At 28.4% G+C, this 17,788-nt stretch overlaps 6 protein-coding genes across 6 annotated transcripts; 3 read left to right on the plus strand and 3 right to left on the minus strand.

The window, feature by feature from the left end:
- Positions 1–289: 289 nt before the first annotated feature.
- Positions 290–2,800, plus strand: LOC113397150 (uroporphyrinogen decarboxylase). Its single transcript, XM_026635365.2, has 7 exons — positions 290–441; positions 520–807; positions 1,325–1,483; positions 1,793–1,936; positions 2,034–2,189; positions 2,265–2,432; positions 2,510–2,800. Exons 1-7 carry the CDS (start codon positions 424–426, stop codon positions 2,651–2,653), a joined length of 1,077 nt encoding a protein of 358 aa, XP_026491150.1. The 5' UTR covers positions 290–423; the 3' UTR covers positions 2,654–2,800.
- On the minus strand, positions 2,714–7,552 carry LOC113397149 (COP9 signalosome complex subunit 3). The gene is made up of 9 exons (XM_026635364.2): positions 7,346–7,552; positions 7,112–7,266; positions 6,865–6,961; positions 6,327–6,544; positions 5,908–6,105; positions 5,623–5,775; positions 5,232–5,363; positions 3,114–3,296; positions 2,714–2,865 (listed from the first exon to the last, which is right to left on the minus strand). Exons 1-9 carry the CDS (start codon positions 7,398–7,400, stop codon positions 2,785–2,787), a joined length of 1,272 nt encoding a protein of 423 aa, XP_026491149.1. The 5' UTR covers positions 7,401–7,552; the 3' UTR covers positions 2,714–2,784.
- A 1,380-nt stretch (positions 7,553–8,932) lies between these two features.
- Positions 8,933–9,969, plus strand: LOC113397151 (RWD domain-containing protein 2B). Its single transcript, XM_064218664.1, has one exon. It carries the CDS (start codon positions 9,076–9,078, stop codon positions 9,919–9,921), a length of 846 nt encoding a protein of 281 aa, XP_064074734.1. The 5' UTR covers positions 8,933–9,075; the 3' UTR covers positions 9,922–9,969.
- Positions 9,970–10,798: 829 nt separating this feature from the next.
- LOC113397176 (anaphase-promoting complex subunit 4) lies at positions 10,799–15,457 on the plus strand. The gene is made up of 6 exons (XM_026635403.2): positions 10,799–11,377; positions 11,459–11,562; positions 11,889–12,080; positions 12,158–12,698; positions 13,858–14,057; positions 14,221–15,457. Exons 1-6 carry the CDS (start codon positions 11,269–11,271, stop codon positions 15,433–15,435), a joined length of 2,361 nt encoding a protein of 786 aa, XP_026491188.2. The 5' UTR covers positions 10,799–11,268; the 3' UTR covers positions 15,436–15,457.
- On the minus strand, positions 15,448–17,099 carry LOC113397177 (uncharacterized). Its single transcript, XM_026635404.2, has 3 exons — positions 16,616–17,099; positions 16,102–16,336; positions 15,448–15,931 (listed from the first exon to the last, which is right to left on the minus strand). The coding sequence occupies exons 1-3, from the start codon at positions 16,835–16,837 to the stop codon at positions 15,735–15,737; spliced, it is 654 nt and encodes a 217-aa protein (XP_026491189.1). The 5' UTR covers positions 16,838–17,099; the 3' UTR covers positions 15,448–15,734.
- On the minus strand, positions 17,049–17,521 carry LOC113397178 (transmembrane protein 60). The gene has a single exon (XM_026635405.2). The coding sequence runs from the start codon at positions 17,454–17,456 to the stop codon at positions 17,049–17,051; it is 408 nt and encodes a 135-aa protein (XP_026491190.1). The 5' UTR covers positions 17,457–17,521.
- Positions 17,522–17,788: the final 267 nt, after the last annotated feature.

The following is a 17,788-nucleotide window of genomic DNA, read 5'->3' on the forward strand; positions in this document are numbered from 1 at the left end:
TAATCTCCAAAAATATATTTTTTAATCCGGTGTGGGTATTCAAAATCTAACCACTTATCAATATATGTACGCATTATCTTAATTCTAAGATAATACGTACTAATCGTTTCTTATTGCAACTTTCAATCTCCAAATGACTAAAAAAAAATATAAATGCAATACTAGATGTTTTACAAAGGTTTGAATTAAAATGTAAAAATTATTTGACAATTTTATGATTCTTAAGATGTATTATGTAATTCCTTTGCCTATCCATAGGAACATATGACATTGACATTTGACAGTTACTTTGTAATGTACCACCGGCTGATAGTCGAATAAAAAAAAACAAATTTTATTGGAATTGATAAGCAAAAAAAAAACATTGCTATAATTAACTTTCTGCTGTTTATAATTACCTAACAATTGCTTACGTGTACAAAAATGGAGTATACTAACAAGGTTTGTGATATTTTTTTTTGTAATATACCTTAAATTATTTATATCTAATACTTAAACATAAATTAAATTCATTTTCAGAATTTTCCACCTTTAAAAAATGATAGGTTGCTAAAAGCAGCATGTGGTAAGGAAGTTGATAAAGTTCCTGTTTGGGTAATGCGACAGGCTGGGCGATATTTACCAGAGTTTCAAGCTGTACGAGCGAAACATGATTTTTTTACTGTTTGTCGGACACCTGAACTTGCTTGTGAGGTTACACTTCAACCTTTGAGGCGTTATGAACACCTAGATGCATCAATCATTTTCAGTGACATTCTTGTTATACCACAAGCATTAGGCATGACTGTGGAAATGCATCCTGGTGTGGTATGTTTTGTGAAATACTACTCATTAATTTGTAATCACATATAGAATATTATTTACTAATAAAAGTAATAATTTTGTCTCCATACTCACTAGTATCAAATTCTAATAATAAGTACAACAATGTGAGTAAGTAATTAGATTGAAATAAAGTCATCGGTAATATATTGAGTTTATCATATTAATGTAGGTTTTTTCATATTAAACTAGTCAAACTTCCAAAAGAATATCCTATCAGAAAATACTATTGTATGGGTAGTTTATTAGAAAAATGTTTCTATCTTAAAAAATGGTAAACTTCGGTATAAACTTTTAACTGCATTAGAGGATGAATTTTTAAAAATCTTTTCTTAGAGCTCGCTATAGTTCTTTTTTTTAAAGATTCCTGTGAAAAATTACATCCCATTATAAAAATTGGCTTAGGCTGTGTTATATGTCAGTCAGTTATTTTAAAATATTATTAAGTAGATTTTATATAATTCAAAAAAATAATTGGTATGATATTAGAAAAATATTTCAGGGCCCTGTCTTCCCAACACCTCTCCAGGATGTCTCAGAGATAGATGAACTTAAAGAAGAAGGTGCTGTATCAAGACTTACTTATGTGGGAGATGCAATAACTTTGACACGGCACAAAATAGAAGGAAAAGTACCCTTGATTGGATTTACAGGAGCACCAGTAAGATTTTATTGATTTTTAAGATGTATTTTATTTATTTACATGCATTAAAGAATATAAATTATTATGTAATTTTGAATGCCGTCATATATTTATGTTAGTAATTTTACAGTCTGAGGTAAAATTTTCACTTTAGGCATTTTCCACAAACATGACCATGTAGTAGGTTGTATAAGTAAAGTATAAATAGAAAACTGGTTGATACTGATCATATACATTTTACTTTTTTCAGGAGTTTCTTTAATGGATAATTTCAGGAATTTCTTCACAATATTGTAACATACATTTTCTAATAGTGTCTGTTTTTAGTTTACTTTGATGGGATACATGATAGAAGGTGGTGGAAGTAAGACTATGTCTAAAACAAAGAACTGGTTAGAAAAATATTCTAAGGATGTTCATAGACTACTTAGTTTGTTAACTAGAGTGATTGTGGACTATTTAGTCATGCAGGTAGTTTAGTACTTTTAGTACTTTTAAATCGTTTTATTTTTTATATATTGTTTTAATTTCTTATTTATTCATTTTATAATGTTTAATTCATATGCAGGTGGAAAGTGGAGCTCAATTGCTTCAAGTTTTTGAATCAAGCGCAGACCACCTCACAAGAGAACAATTCAATGAGTTTTCTGCACCATACCTTAAAGATATCAGATCAGGTGTAAAAAAAATATTGGAAGAAAAAAATCTGGATCAAGTGCCTATGGTATTAATTAATTTTAACACATATAATTGATATAATAAAAATTGGTGTATTAATGTTATTTTTTTTTTGTTACAGACAATATTTGCAAAGGGTGGTGGACATTCCTTAGATGTACAAGCCCAGATGGGCTATGAGACTATTGGCTTAGACTGGACTGTAGATCCCATTGAAGCTAGAAAAATTGTAGGTAGCAATATCACTCTGCAAGGAAATCTTGATCCTCAAGATTTGTACAAAACTCCAGTAAGTATAGCCCTTTTTTTAAATGAAGTAGTGGTATTTTACAGATCATTACACAAACATTTTTACTTTATTTTCAGGAAGAAATTAAGAAATTAACTATTGACATGGTCCAAAAATTTGGTAAACATAGATATATTGCAAATTTAGGTCATGGAATTACACCACAGACTCCTCTAGAGAGTATGACTGCATTCACCGAATCTGTACATGAAGCTATATAGACTCTTGAAAGGGATGTTTTACTGTTGTTATTTGTTTTGCATGTGGGAATATAAGGTCACTTTTATGGTAATTGTTTAATGGATTGTTACAATTATAAACTTACAATTATGTGGTTAAAATTAATATATGTTTACATTGAATAAGCAGTTTTTGAGTTTTGACTTGTTGCTGGCATATCTTCATCATGACTGCCAGCAGATTTCTTCACATACTAAAAAGAAAAACATTATTATATAATAAAAAGGCATTCTTGTTATAAATTAGAAATTCAAACTCGATAATTACTAAATCAAAACAGTCAATAAATAGGGTTTTTGTACCCAAGAACCTTGGCTAAAAAACTAAGATCAAATTCAATTAATTGTTAACTATTAATTTAAATAAAAAGTTAAGTTAAATATGGGGTATCAATATAACCATTTGAAATATAAAGGAGCAAAATATATTTGTTTAATTTACCTGAGGATTTACTTGAATTTGCTCATCCATTTCTTGAATATATTGATGGAGCTTAGTGCAAGCAGCCATTTGTTGTTCTAATACACATAAAGTTTCAGGTGATGCATACTTCTCAGGACTATCAAGGAACACAACCATACCATCCTTTTGATTTATCATGGCATAAATTTCTCCCTCTTCAATCTGTAATTTTAAATATTAAAACTCAAATATATGCGAAACATAAAAATAACAATATGTACAAAAATAAAATCTTAGTATTCAATATTTTTCCATTAATAATTTTTAACATGTAACAAATAACATACATATTTTTATTGTATATAAGATTCAAAGTTCAAACTTATATGGTTACATAAAAAGAGAAGTTAAGAGGTGGATATAAATTGTAGACCTTGTAGTTGCAGTTTATTGCATTTCAGAGCAGCAATGCACAGAAAATAATAAAATAATGAAAGATATATTGCAAAAATAAGCCAATTTGTGCAACACCAAGGAAACTGGTAATAGATTATTAAATATATGGATGCCTTTAAAAATCAAAAAGCAACCAATTATATAAAAAGTGTACTTTGCTTATTTATTTCTATTACATTGTTTATAATTATTTTTTAAACAAATTGTAAATGTATGTTTACTATTGTAACGTTAAAATTGGATGGTGGGTTATTGACGAGAAAAGTGTCAATAAAAAAAAATTCAATTTCTAATAAAAAAAAAAAATCTGTAGAGTTGGAAAAGTTTTTAAATTAAACAAATCCTCAAAAGAAAGTGGTCCGGAAATCAGATAAATTATTTTAACATTACAAATAGATATACAAAAACAGCAAATCTATGTTCAAAAATATTTTATTCAAAAAAAATGAAAAAGTAATTTTCTTATAATATTCTAAATTTAATTGTTAACATAATCGGGCGCCAGGATGTTTACATTCGTTTAAATTAAGCTTAAACAAATATTTACAAATATAAAAAAAAGTATTTAAAGTTTAACCAAAATATTTGAATACATAAAATTATTCAAAATATCCAACGAAATTAAGTTGAAATGTTCCTCGAAAAGTGTTGAAAATATCCAATCGAAGATGATGCCAAAGAAAATAATTCCAGTAAATTATTCAAGATAATCATCCCAGAATATGACTGAAGAGATTAATCCATGAAATAATTGAAGAAAATAAATGACGAAAAATATCGTAAAAAAATTAGTTTGAAAAATAACTTTGAAAAATAACTGTAAAAGGAGAAATAATTCTGATTAGAATCTATTACAAATTTCGAAATCCTATACCTTTTACTTTAATATTCCAAACAACTTTCCCGGTCAATCCTGGTTATTTTTCACAAATAACAAAATGCATCATGGGAAATATTCTAAAAATTCCCTGTAAAGAACCACAATCGTTGTTACGACACAGTACAATTCGAATAAATTCAAATTTCGAAGAAAGATTCAAAACTTACCACGAGGCGACAAATAACAGAATTAATTTTTATAATCCGACATGGATTTACTTCCAATTCTTCGAAATAGAACTCACTGTCCATTTAAACAAATATTTTCAACAATATTCAAAGTTTAAAACAAAGTAAAAGTTATAAAAACTTCGAAAATAAATTAGCATCATCACATTTCGACTCAAAAATCGGACGGAAAGTGAAGCTTTAGACAAATGTCAAAGATCTTCTCAAAGATAATATAAAGATAATAAATCACAATTAGTTCGGAAATGCATAATGCATAAAAAGTGCATTTTTATTTCAAATGTCAAAATTAGCGGTAATTTCAAATTATGCGTAAACATAACCTTAGAAATTGTTGTCAAAGTCAATTGACAGATGACATCCTATATTTTATGTTAGAAATTCAATAATTTTGTTGAATTTACTTTAAAAGAATGTAAACATGTAACGTGCGCCAAAATTACGTTACACTATATATGTTGTAAATTAACATTTATTTATTAGTTATTTCGGTAATTATTACTGAAAAAAAAAAGATTGAATGCAACTCAAATAAGGCTACTTTACATATATCTAAACAAAGATTTTTAACTTTGATTTATTAACAACCAAAAGTTAGTTTAAAAGTATAGAACTATAATAACTAAATCTTACCATATTGAGAATATAACTTTCAGCTTGAGCTGGTCCAGTTAGCTGAACACGGGAAGCGACATCACTTAATGAGAGTGTTAAAAAGGTTTTAGTGAGTCTCTGGATGTTCTTTTTATACATGGAACTCAAAACCTATAAAAAAAGAAAAAAATTTGTAACATAAAGGATTTTTTATAATTAAAATACCAGTTTTATAATATTAATATTTTAGTTCGATAAAATTTTCATAAAAGACTTGAAGAAAGTTATATAAGATATAATAATTTCTCTTTACTAAATTTATGTATAATATTCATTCAATCTATGTTAAGTGGATCATATTCAACTTACAATTGGAAAAGTGCTTATTTCTATATGCTTCATAAAAATATTTCATGAAACAATTTCTTACCTGATTAACCAACCCCATATTCTTGTCTCTTACAAAAGTTTCTCTATGTTTTATAGCGGTATGTTGAGAAGTAGCCAGTTCGTGGTAGGCAACAGACAGGGGTTTGAGAAAGCGACATACAACTTGGGATGTGTATTTAGGCACTGGTTGTATCTGAATTAGGTAAAGTTCATTATTATGATATAATAGAATAATATCATTAAATAAATATAACATGATTTTGTGACTATTATATATGTATTATAGTTATAGTAGTTAAATTATTTTAATAAAAACATTTATTACCTTTCCATGTAAAATTAATGATACTAAAATATATTTCTTATAAGCTTCTAACATTATGTGTGAAACAACCATAGCAGGAACAGTGACTACAACTTCAAAAAAATACAATGCTCTGTCATAGTTTTTCATAGCTGTGTATATCATTCCCCCATAGTAGTAGTATAAAAGGAAATGCTTAGAGTCATTAACACCTCCCAGCTGTAATAAGAATATGTTTTTATTATGACACAAATAAAAATTATGTACACATTTACATATAAATGTTTTAGGGGATATTTGTTGAGACACTTGTATTTTGATCTTTCAAATGTTGAACCAATGATAGCTGACAGAAAGAAATCAGTACTTAACTAAACCCACTAAATAACATATATAAGTAAGACGATTGATGTTGTATTGTAAAACAAAATATATTTTACCTCTGAACCAATGCTTGTTACATCAGTATCCAAAAACTCATAAGCAGGTTTCATACATTTAGAAAGTAGGCACAATTGACATAAATCAGCATGGATGGAAGTTAACTGAGAGTCAAACAATTGAATTTTCCTAATGGCTTTTCTTAAGATTTCAATCCCCCTTATGGGTTGCTTCAGTTCCACAAGGTGATCAGTAAGTAAATGGCATAGATCTGCATCTGTAATTATTAATAAATTGTTTGATGCATTAGCCCCAAAATAACAATAGTGATATTCACAATTTCACAGTAAACATAAGTAAAATTAATTCCTTAAAAATAACTATTATAATAAACTAGTTATTGCCTGCAACTTCTCTTGTGTTTTAGGGATGTTCAGGTGTTCATAATAAAAAGTAGCCTAAGTCCTTCTCTGAAGGTTCAGATTACTTTTATTTAAAATTTAATAAATTCAGTAGTGGTTTGGCTGCGAAGGAGCCACAGACAGATACAGATACTTTCACATTATTAATATTAGTATAAATTAAAAAATTACTTACAAAGCTCTGGACAAAAGCGAACTTGTTCACCATTGCAATTGCTAATAAAATCATGGATTTGCTGAAACATAGTTGTTCTATCCACATCAGGATTACTCTAGAATTCAACAATAATATTATTATATTAATTAAAACAAGTTTGGCATTATTGATCTTGAGTAAAAAATTTGTATATAAAAATAAAATAAGTAAATAAAAAGGCAAGTTTTTAACAATATAATAAGGTAATTTGAAATAAATGAAATACCTGTGGTAAAGAGAATTTAGCAACAAGTACAGCTAGAACTCCAAGAGAATGTTGCTGAATGTCTAGAGTCTCCAGTACAGTGTTTAAATGTGCACTGTTTCGCTGTAGTACTTCATCAGATTTTCCAATAATATCGCACAATTCACGAAAATTGCCTATTAACCAAAACATAAATAAGTATTAACTTGATCATACAATGATACACACTCAATAAAAGGCAAGTATATTATTTACCCGAGGCCGAAGTAGTTCTCACATTATTTACAAATTGTTCCAGCGGTGAAGCCATTATAATTTTATCAAATATGCCCTATAAATTTTACACTATGCAGTCAAATTATATGCAAAAAGAACAAGTCGCAAAATCAAAATGATTTAGACATTGGCATTGACAATAGGGTATATCAGACAGCCACCGCTAAATATGACAAGTGACAATTACGACATTGAAGGTATTTTAATTTATTTTTAAGATATAATAATTTACTGTATATTTAGATATATATTTCCGTAAAATTAAAAGCTATATTCAGTATATTCTATCTAATTCTCTTGACAATTTTAATAATAACACGAAAACATTCACTTGTATAAAAAAATACATTGTGGTAAAAACATATTTTAATTTCTAATTCTTTAGTAAATTTTCTTTTTTCCTATTTCCCATAAGTAATATTTTTTCAATATATATATTAAACTAAAAATTCCATAATGCATATAGATTTGCACTATTTTCGATTTGATTTAAAACAACAATAATTAATAATCGCACTTATGCAGTTGTTCTAAAGTTTTATATTATATTATGTAAACAAATATAATATAAAACTTTTAACTAGCTAAGATTAGTGTTGCTACTTTAGTTCTTATTGAGCTAATTAGCCCGGTTAGAGCTATTTTGTAAACCAATAAAAACGTTCATAAACACCACTTGTACGAAGTTATACAATTATTACGACTGTCACACCCAAAAGCAGTCATTCGGTACATATTTAGTTTTATATGGTAACCTAGGTAGCTTTTATATAGACTGCGATCGGAGACCAACCTCGTGTAAACTCTACTTGGGCTGCCATGCCATGTTGTAGCACTGAGCAATGATGTAAAAAAATATTTTTTATAGCATAGCAAAAATGCAGACGTCAATCAGCCATCAACTTCACATCACATCACATCGTATCTCCTGAAGCAGAAGTGCTTCAGGAGATACGATGAGGGCGATTCCGATGAAAAATCAGATTTGAAATTATTTAATAACTCAGTTTAAATTAGTTAGTTGCATTTTCTGTAGGGACTTACAACATTTCAAGTAAACGATTAAATTTGTAAACTTTGTTGCAAATTTAATTTATTTTTATTATGGCCTGAAATATATGCAAATGCAAGTGTAGAATAAATAAGGTTTCAGGTTTAAAAGTATTTATTTTTTAGCACTTTTTGCACCTTTTTAACCTAAACCTAGTGCCCCTTTTCCATCACTGTGGTGGCAACACTTGCTGTCTCAGATTATATCAATTATCATTATAAAACAAAGTGTTTTTGTTTTGTAATATATTATTACTAATAATATTTGTTTAAGTAATTGATATGGTTTAAGTTAATTTTATATGTATTTTCAATTTAAAAAATAGTATCTAGAATGTACTGAAGATAATATAACAATAATAAATTACATTCCTCTTGGCTAATATTCGATAAGTAATTATTAAGTCGGCAAAACAATAATGAATAATTAATTTATTATATTTTGGAATGATTAATAATTATTTTATCGGATAACACATGAATAGTGAATTATTTGCTACCAATTACAAAACTGAGATGTGATGTTATAAATTAATGAAAAATTGTTAATGAATTACATATTATATTCGAAATTTACTAGATTAAATTGAATGTGGAAAAATTAACCTAAAAATATTCCAAAAGGAAAAATAAAAACGAGTTGCATATACTAAAGTGGCATGGAATCTGAAGAAACGTTTAAGTTAACATTAATTAATTGCTTAATGCAACAAATAAGTGAAATTGAAGTTTTAACTTCTATTTATAATGAAGATTCTATTATCCTAACTGATGCTAATGCCCTTAAAGACATAAAAGATTTTGTTGAAAATAGAATTCCATATACACCTAACCATTTAGATTTTACATTCAATCTTGTAATAGATGGTTTAAAATTAGAAATATCTGTTAATTTACCAAGCCTTTACCCAGAAGAAGAACCAGATATGTATATCAGATGTAACCAATTAAATCGACAACAAGAGTCTGCCTTAAACTCTGATCTCACTGATTACATTAAAAATAACCACCTTGGAGAACAGTGTTTATATACAGCATTTTCATGGGTTCAAGAAAATATAGATCAGTATAAAAATAAATTAAATGAAGTTACAAGTCCACTGTGTAGTGCAGTTACTGGTACGTCTAAATTTTCAAGATTGTGGATATATTCACATCATATTTATAACAAGAAAAAGAGAGAACAGATTGTGAAAATTGCGAGAGAATATAATTTAACAGGATTTTGTTTATCGGGAAAGCCTGGTGTTATATGCATAGAAGGTCTTGAAACTGATTGCCAAGAATGGTGGAAAATCATAAAATCCATGAGCTGGAAGAAAATTGTGATAAGAAAATCAGAAACCTTCAACATAACTGAAAGAAGTTTGAACCAAAAGTTTAAAAATTTTGAGGAAATACATGTTGATATGAGCAGCTTTTCAAAATATTTAGAAGCATTTGGCTTAACACAAGTTTTTAATGAACTGTTTGGATTAAACAATATCAATACCCAACATTATTAAAATATCAACATCTTAAAATATATTTATTTAACTGCAAGGGCAACCAATGTATTATAAGTAAAAATAAACCTATTTTTTTATATAGTTTTTCATTGAATACTGAAATCAATTTAAATTATTTGACTCCAATCCTATATATTTATTATACATACTAAAACCACTTAAGACTAACAGTCGATTTAGTATGAGTTTGATAAAGCAATTTACTTTCGGATTTATTCTAGACAGGAGATAAAATATATGCTAGTGCCAAGTTGGTTGACATGTGAATCTTGTTGGATTATTTCAAGTTTACACCTAGGCAAACAAAATTTGTGTTTATATTTCATCTCGTCTGGTGATAAACAACTTCATAAAACCTACAGGTGTCAGATGTTAATCTTCTCCATTTCTATCCACCAAGTCCACCAACCATAGCAGAATAGTCGAATAAGCTCCACACATTCTCAAATGGAATGGCCTTAGTCCAGGCTGCCTCATCAACTTGATACTTGAAAGGTTTTCGGAATTTTGTTTGTATGAGTTACAACTTTAACAGATTGTTGTATATGAATTGTATGGTTTTTGAATGATATTTTTATCATGAGCAGTCTCTATTTTTATTTGTAGTAATTATAATTAAGCAAGTAATAAGAAACACGTAAAAACTTATGAGAAACCTATCACTCTTAGATGTCTTGCAATTACGTGAGAAAGCAAGATTCAGCAGATTTTTTAAACAAATCTGTAATATATTATATCGAATTAAATAAACTGAAAAGGCTCTATGGTGCAGTACCTTTACCAACAGACAAAATATACATTAAAAGAGTTGATGTCAATGTGATTGTCAAACATGACATTTGGTTTTTCATAATTTAAAAAAAATGTTATACATAGTTCACCCGTTAAAGAAGGGAAAATCAATTTCTATCATTTAACACTCAAATTGTGTGAAAAAGTAAATTGGTGTTAATATTTAATTCTGTTTTTATCACTGAATAAGTACTTCTTTACATTTATGTATTAAATACAACAATTTGAATCTAGAGCTTAGTCTTACCTATGCCATATGACTTTCGAGTTTTGCACATATTTAACAGTTACTACAAAACTATTATTCTACTATATCGAGGAATTAATTTAGTTAATACTGATTGAGGCATTAAGAACCTATTCACCTGAATAAAAATATTTACGATTCTTATTTTAATTCTTATTTAATAAGACATTAAAGGCAGCAAGTAGTAGTCCTCAAAACTGTAAAACAAACTTTGTATATATTTCCGCATTGATTTACATATAATAATTGTTCTTATTGGTTGTCACCATTAGTTATTACATAAAAAATAATACAAACTTGACAAAATGTTTCATTGTGGGATGCGACAAATGGAAGAGAAGCATGTTGCTAATCAAGTAGATCTTATGGTTTGGAGTAACCGTCTTGATTTATTAGCTCTTAGCAATTTTAAAGGTAATTCATTGTATATGTATTTTCTTTTTATAAAAACCAGTTAATAAATATAAATTATTTGTTTGTCTTCTACCTTTACAGGAGAAGTCCAGGTCCATAGGCTTCATTGGCAAAAAGTTTGGAATTTGCCACCTCCCAAAGATAATGTAGTGGTTGATTCAATGGCATGGCGACCTGATGGCAAGGTGAAATGAATACTCAAATGAGTATAATAATAAATAACTGTGTTATGTTGAATGGTGTATGTATGTACTATTATAAGAAGGCACTAAAAATTACAAATAAAATGATAATTATGGGCTGAATGTATATCATTAATAATAAATACTTGACCCAATAATTAAGCAAAGCCATGTTTTGAAAACTATAATTTATAATATTTTTAATATTGTAGAAAAGTATTTTTTAAAACATTTTAATGTTGCTAATGTTGGTGTATTAATGCTTTAAATATGATATGATTCTATAATATTCATCTTACCTTTTTTTTTTAATCAGTAAATATTTTCAGGCATTGGCTATTGGTTACAACTCTGGAACTGTTTGCATAATCAATATTGAAGATAAAGAAATTATTGACAAGTATGATTTTGCTTATGAAACATCTGAAGAATTTTATATGGCAAATAATTATGGAATTCCTTGTATTACATGGGCTGTTAAATCAGGAAATTTAGAAAGTGCATTGGAATATAATGTTTATGTAAGTTTTGTGTTTAAAAATTTGATTATAAATTTCAATTGATTGTAGTCTAATAATTCAATAAATTTTATTTTCAGGATGATCCATCCATATTTCTGCCAAATCCTCCTTCCCCTAGTAATACATATAAAAATCAGGGTGTAGAGGATAATATAAAAAGTTGCCATGACAACATAGATCAGACCCAATTGAGTATGTTAATGATTGCATATGGCAGTGGAAATATTTATATGAGTGTTTTTGGTAGATATCCATATGGAACTATTCATCTATCTCACATTACTAAGGATGATTATGGAGAATATAAAATACTTGATATAAATTTATCGGAAGATTTTAGTGTTATGCAAGTATTGTATTTGGACAAAACCACTAATAATATTAGTTTGTCACTTGTAAACACAAGTGTATTATCAGCTTATGCTGAAGAACTGTTTACAGTTGCAACGAAACATGGTCAAATTGTTTCATTGTTGACACATTTGGATAGAACAATGATTTCAATAACAGAAGCTTGGGAACACATACTTTTAGAGATGGATACAAAAATGGCTTATTATGCATCTTCAGTAGCAGAGGGTGGAGTGTCAGCAGATTTGCTGGAACTACTAATGTTAGGTAACTACCACATTGATTATAAAATGTGAGGATTTATTATAAATACAACCATATTAGGGTATGAAAATATATAATGTTGATTTTTTAATCTATTTTACTAGTACAGTTCTTGCAATATACGAGCGCGCGTCGCCCTTAGTTGTATGAGTGACCAATCTGTATACGCGTCAATGTAGGCGTAAAAGCAACCGTGCGTACGGTTAGCAGCCAAAAATTAATTAATTTAATTTATGGATTTCACCTATTTTTATATTTTAAATATTTTTTATTTATTTATTTATTAGGAGTGGTCAAAATGAAAAATAAACAAAAGCGTTAAAGTAACTACTAATTTACTTTAGTAATAATAAATAATTACAGGTAGAAAATTAAAAAATACACAAAATAAAAAGTTCGTTCAGTTATTATTAATAACAAAAGAATTTAAATTATATTACTATTTTCATCAAACATTTCTACCCTGTCGCTGTCATCATTTTCACTTTCATTGCCGCTGTCATCATCTTCACTCACATTTATATCGAATGATTTCAAGGTTCATGTTGTCTAAATTAAATTTATTATTTCTCTTGCGTCGTTTTTTCATAGGTGAAGTAAAACTTGCAGAAGAAGATGGCAGCTCTTTTTCTTCTTTTAAAATTGTAGTTACAGTTCGTTCACTAAACCCTGTAGCTTCAGCGGTACGTTTCCGTATATTAGCCAAAGGACTCAAATCGCAATGATCCATATTGTTCGCTTTCATAAAATTATACTCTTCTTGAAGAAAGTGGTACACGCGGGCAATAATGGCGCGTCCCTGCAAATAGTAGTACATATTGGTAACTACAACAATATCAAAAAACAAGTATAAAAATAAAAAAACTTACCTCACTATGAATTATTTTACGTTTTCTTTCACATTTGAGGTTTGACATGCTGACCGTACTTCGTGAACAATAGCGACGCGGAAACAATAAGGACAATTTACCCGAGCGAAGGCTCACTCGCTACTGATCGCTGCGTCGGTTACACACACTAACGCAATTATGTGTTTACGGTTACAAACACAAATAAAGGCCACGCGTGCTCGTAGATTGCAAGAACTATATTACCATTTCTAACATATATAACAAAAGGTTAGGTTTAGGTTCTTATTGTATTAATTAACATAAATTTTCAGGAGTCCCATCAGATGAATTAGAAGTGTTCTTGCTCCAAGAATTAACAGCCAAAGGTTTAAAAAAATTTGGCAATTCAGTTGAGTTAAGTTATTCAACTATACAAAAGTTAGTTTTGAGGCAGCTAAATATTATTGGTCAGAGTGTTACATATCATCTAGCAGAATTGAGAGGTTTAACCAGAATACCAGATAGATATAAGGTAATATTTATTTCTTTTTTATTTGATATTTACAGTTACAATAAGTTTACATTAAGGGAAATTTGTGTTGGGATGGGACTCTGTGTAGATATACTCTCCACCCCCCCATTTTACTAAAATGGTGCCAAAATAAAAATGTGTAATGAATACCATTTTTTTTCAGGTTTTATGTTTAGAAGAGAAAATGGTTACAGAAGCAATAAGAGCTTCTTGTGCCTTTCTAAATAAATGTCTTGAACTGCAACAAGTAATTGATGTATCAATGCGCAATTATAAAGCTTTTTTTAGGTGGCTTTTTGTTGTAATAGTTCGATTACTGGATGAGCAAACCTCAAGTGAAATTGTAAAAATAACCCAACAAGAGCTCACCCATATTGCAGAGTTTTTGTATAATTTTGATAATGTTCATGAGGAAAACACTGAAAGTCCAACAGAGAGACCTGTTAAATTTAACTTAGAAAGGTTGGGTCAATATTTATTAGATGAAGATTTAACAATACTCCCAGATGATGAAGACAATCCATGGCATAAATTTCTCAAAGAAAATTCATGTCTATTAAAAGAGAATGATACAATATTTTCTATGTTAGAATTTAAAAAGTTTTCTTTGGTACAGCAGCAGAATCACTTAAAAATATCTGTGGGTAAAATATTTGATGTTAGAATTAAGGATGTAGCCAAGTATTTCTCTGTATTATATAACCTTAAACTATATGAATATCAAAACAAATTAACAAAGGAACATTTACGGATATCACAGATATTTGATGCTAATGAGGAAAGATTCATGATGGCATTCACTGACAGTGAACATATGACAGAAGGAATAAAATTCATGTCTGTAAATATTAAGGATAGAATTTGTATAGCCACAGCTTCGAAATTTTCTATATCCTCTTTTTTACTACGTGATAACATTGATATACCTGAGCAGGATCTCTCAATTCTTGATCTTCAATTTTATTCATCAGAATATTTATCAGTTCTAGTGAATCATCCAAGTATAGAAGACTGTACAATTTTTATTCAAGTTCCACTGAAAATTGTTTTAGAAAATTCAAGTGAATTTAATATGAAATCAAAGTCATTAGTTTTTAATGAGAAAGTTATAAGAAGAAATTTATCACCACAACTAGATATTAGTGTTTACAAAGTTCTCGATAAAATGGATGGCTTTCGTATTGCCGTATCTGGTGGTCGTAAAGTGGCTGTTGTTTTGTCAAACAGTCACAGGAAGGTTAGAGTCTTTGAAATGGAAATTAATGGAGAAGATGAGGAAGATGAGACTCTGGATACAACACCTCTTTCACAAGGAACAAATGCTAGTGAAAGTCAAAACACACCTGATAAGCATAATGATCAAGACATCACTTTTTAATTAAATAAAACATGAAACTTTATGCAATTTTATTTAATATATCTATCTCTATATACAATATTTGGATTATGAAAGTTGAACAAAAAATACTTCACTCTTAAAGAGTATATAAAAGAATATTTAATTATTGATAATATTTGAATACTTAACAACTTATTTGACCTGGCTTATCCATACCTCTACTTATTTTTAGTTACCAAAAGCTTAATTAAAAATTATTGTTTTAGTTTACTTTCTTAATATAAAACACTATATACATAATATGAACTCATCAATAACTTATAATTTAGAAACAAAATTTATATTAAACTTGGACTTGGTGTTTTTATTTGTATATTTTCAAAGACAGAATTAAAATCTGTGTCTAGTCCTTGGTTATCAATACCATATAAAAGATGTTCAGAAGATTGGTTTCTGCTTGGACCTGGTGCTGGTTGACTGATAGCAGTAGTAGTACGATTATATATTTCTTCACCATCCTCTTCATCTTCTTCCACTAAATAATGAAATAATACAAAAGTTAAATATTTTTTTTATATTTATCTAAATATCATGGAATTGAAACGATTATAATATTCTATGATATATATATTAATAATTACTTGATCCAGATATAGCCATTTAAATACTTAATCATAAATTAATAAATGTTAAGGTCATATTTACCTGGCACAGCTGTACGACCATCATATTTGTTCCATTCTTTTCTTAACCTAAAGTATATAACAGCACACACTATCAGCACTAGTATGGAGATTACAATAGCTGACAATTTAATTGCATCTGCTGTTGTGAATGTTGATCCATGAACAATCATCTCTACTTCCCCTACTGTAACACCAACACCATCAAGCTTCTTTGAAAAGCATTTATAATAACCAGACTCAGTTGGTGACACACTCTGAAATATAAATACATTAAATTTACCTTGGATTTCTCAGAATACAAGTAAGTTTTATTATTTTATTTTAAATTATCTAATTGTAACTTAATTGAAAAGCTAATTTAGTGAGGTTTTGGTTATTAAGTTTAATAAGTTAAATAAAGCTTTTTTTAATCAATAAATAAAATAAAATTTTCATTACATGAAATAAATACAAGTGACGCAAATCTGTATTTTTACTTATAAACAAAGCTTTACTCTTATTAAAAAATATCTAATGTTAGCAATAGTACTCACATTTATATGTAGCTTTCCAGATAATACTTCATATTTATATTTTTTTTCATCAAATGATGTCTCAGGGCCAATTATTTTTAAAGGATGGGAATCCATGAGCCAGAACATAAAGTTATGATCAAAATCATTACTATCACAGTTTAAAACTACAGTTGAACCTGCAGGCACCTCAGTAACTACAGTACTTTTAATATCAGCAATATTTTCTGCTATAGATGGCATTTTGAAAGTTTTTCTCCTTTTAATGGTATATTATATCACTGCAGCTTCTAAAATCTAATAGAGCCAATGATTTGTCACGACTATGCAAACTGACGATGTCAATGGATGAGTGCCAAGTTTAAAATTATCTCATAGTCACATGTTCCCACCAAATATTTATAATAATACTTCACAAAATACAGTAGTGGGCTTAAGCCTAAATATACATTTCTTAATACCTACTGCTTCTACTTGAAATTTTTATTAGATGCATAAAAACTTTAACACAAAGCACTGGTAGCAACATCCAAATAGGGGCCATTACTACATATATTGGCAAATTAAGTTTTGTATATTCTAATTTTATGCAAATTATTATTTGTGCAGCCATTTTGAGCCCTATAGCTGCTATGTACCAAACGTTTTTGTTGATTGTTCCTTTAAATCTTTCGATACCATTTCGGCAATGAGATATCATGTGAAATAAAACATAAATTAATAAAATACTGTCGTACACCCACATGGGAATAAATACTATAAACCAATTCCAATGAGTTCTTGATTCTAATCTCAGACATAGTAAAATTAAGAAAACCAAAAAAATAAACCATGTAAACAAAGCCCTATGCAGTATAGCCATTCTATAAACGAATATATAAAATATTTAGAAAAAAAATATAATTATATAAAACTGAAGTTAAATTTGCATTAGGAATTTAAAAAGAATTATTTTTCTTTAACTTCTCATTGTAAACATAAATAATGTAATATGCCAATTTCAAAGTGACGTCTGTCAGTTGTCAGTCACGCTTGGTCATTTCCTATTTTTTTTTTTAGTTATAGGTGGTACCCATTATACTTCTCTTTGTCACCTTTCAAATTTTATTCCATCTTCAACTTATTGGACTCATAAAGAAGCTCCTTGCCTTTTCAAAAGTTATGAAAATTGTATTGCAGCATCTCCTCTTTTTC

Source organism: Vanessa tameamea, chromosome 3, assembly GCF_037043105.1.
Source record: "Vanessa tameamea isolate UH-Manoa-2023 chromosome 3, ilVanTame1 primary haplotype, whole genome shotgun sequence".
NCBI lineage: Eukaryota > Metazoa > Arthropoda > Insecta > Lepidoptera > Nymphalidae > Vanessa > Vanessa tameamea.

Coding starts and splice junctions, on each gene's coding strand:
- LOC113397150 (XM_026635365.2), top strand. Junction 1,484..1,792: donor TTGGATTTACAGGAGCACCA/GTAAGATTTTAT, acceptor GTCTGTTTTTAG/TTTACTTTGATGGGATACAT. Junction 2,433..2,509: donor AAGATTTGTACAAAACTCCA/GTAAGTATAGCC, acceptor CTTTATTTTCAG/GAAGAAATTAAGAAATTAAC.
- LOC113397149 (XM_026635364.2), bottom strand. CDS start 7,400: ATGGCTTCACCGCTGGAACAATTTGTAAATAATGTGAGAACTACTTCG. Junction 6,106..6,326: donor TAACAAGCATTGGTTCAGAG/GTAAAATATATT, acceptor TTCTTATTACAG/CTGGGAGGTGTTAATGACTC. Junction 5,364..5,622: donor ATATGGGGTTGGTTAATCAG/GTAAGAAATTGT, acceptor CTTTTTTTATAG/GTTTTGAGTTCCATGTATAA.
- LOC113397151 (XM_064218664.1), top strand. CDS start 9,076: ATGGAATCTGAAGAAACGTTTAAGTTAACATTAATTAATTGCTTAATG.
- LOC113397176 (XM_026635403.2), top strand. CDS start 11,269: ATGTTTCATTGTGGGATGCGACAAATGGAAGAGAAGCATGTTGCTAAT. Junction 11,378..11,458: donor AGCTCTTAGCAATTTTAAAG/GTAATTCATTGT, acceptor CTACCTTTACAG/GAGAAGTCCAGGTCCATAGG. Junction 14,058..14,220: donor GAATACCAGATAGATATAAG/GTAATATTTATT, acceptor ATTTTTTTTCAG/GTTTTATGTTTAGAAGAGAA.
- LOC113397177 (XM_026635404.2), bottom strand. CDS start 16,837: ATGCCATCTATAGCAGAAAATATTGCTGATATTAAAAGTACTGTAGTT. Junction 16,337..16,615: donor CTGGAAAGCTACATATAAAT/GTGAGTACTATT, acceptor TTTATATTTCAG/AGTGTGTCACCAACTGAGTC. Junction 15,932..16,101: donor TGGTCGTACAGCTGTGCCAG/GTAAATATGACC, acceptor TTCATTATTTAG/TGGAAGAAGATGAAGAGGAT.
- LOC113397178 (XM_026635405.2), bottom strand. CDS start 17,456: ATGGCTATACTGCATAGGGCTTTGTTTACATGGTTTATTTTTTTGGTT.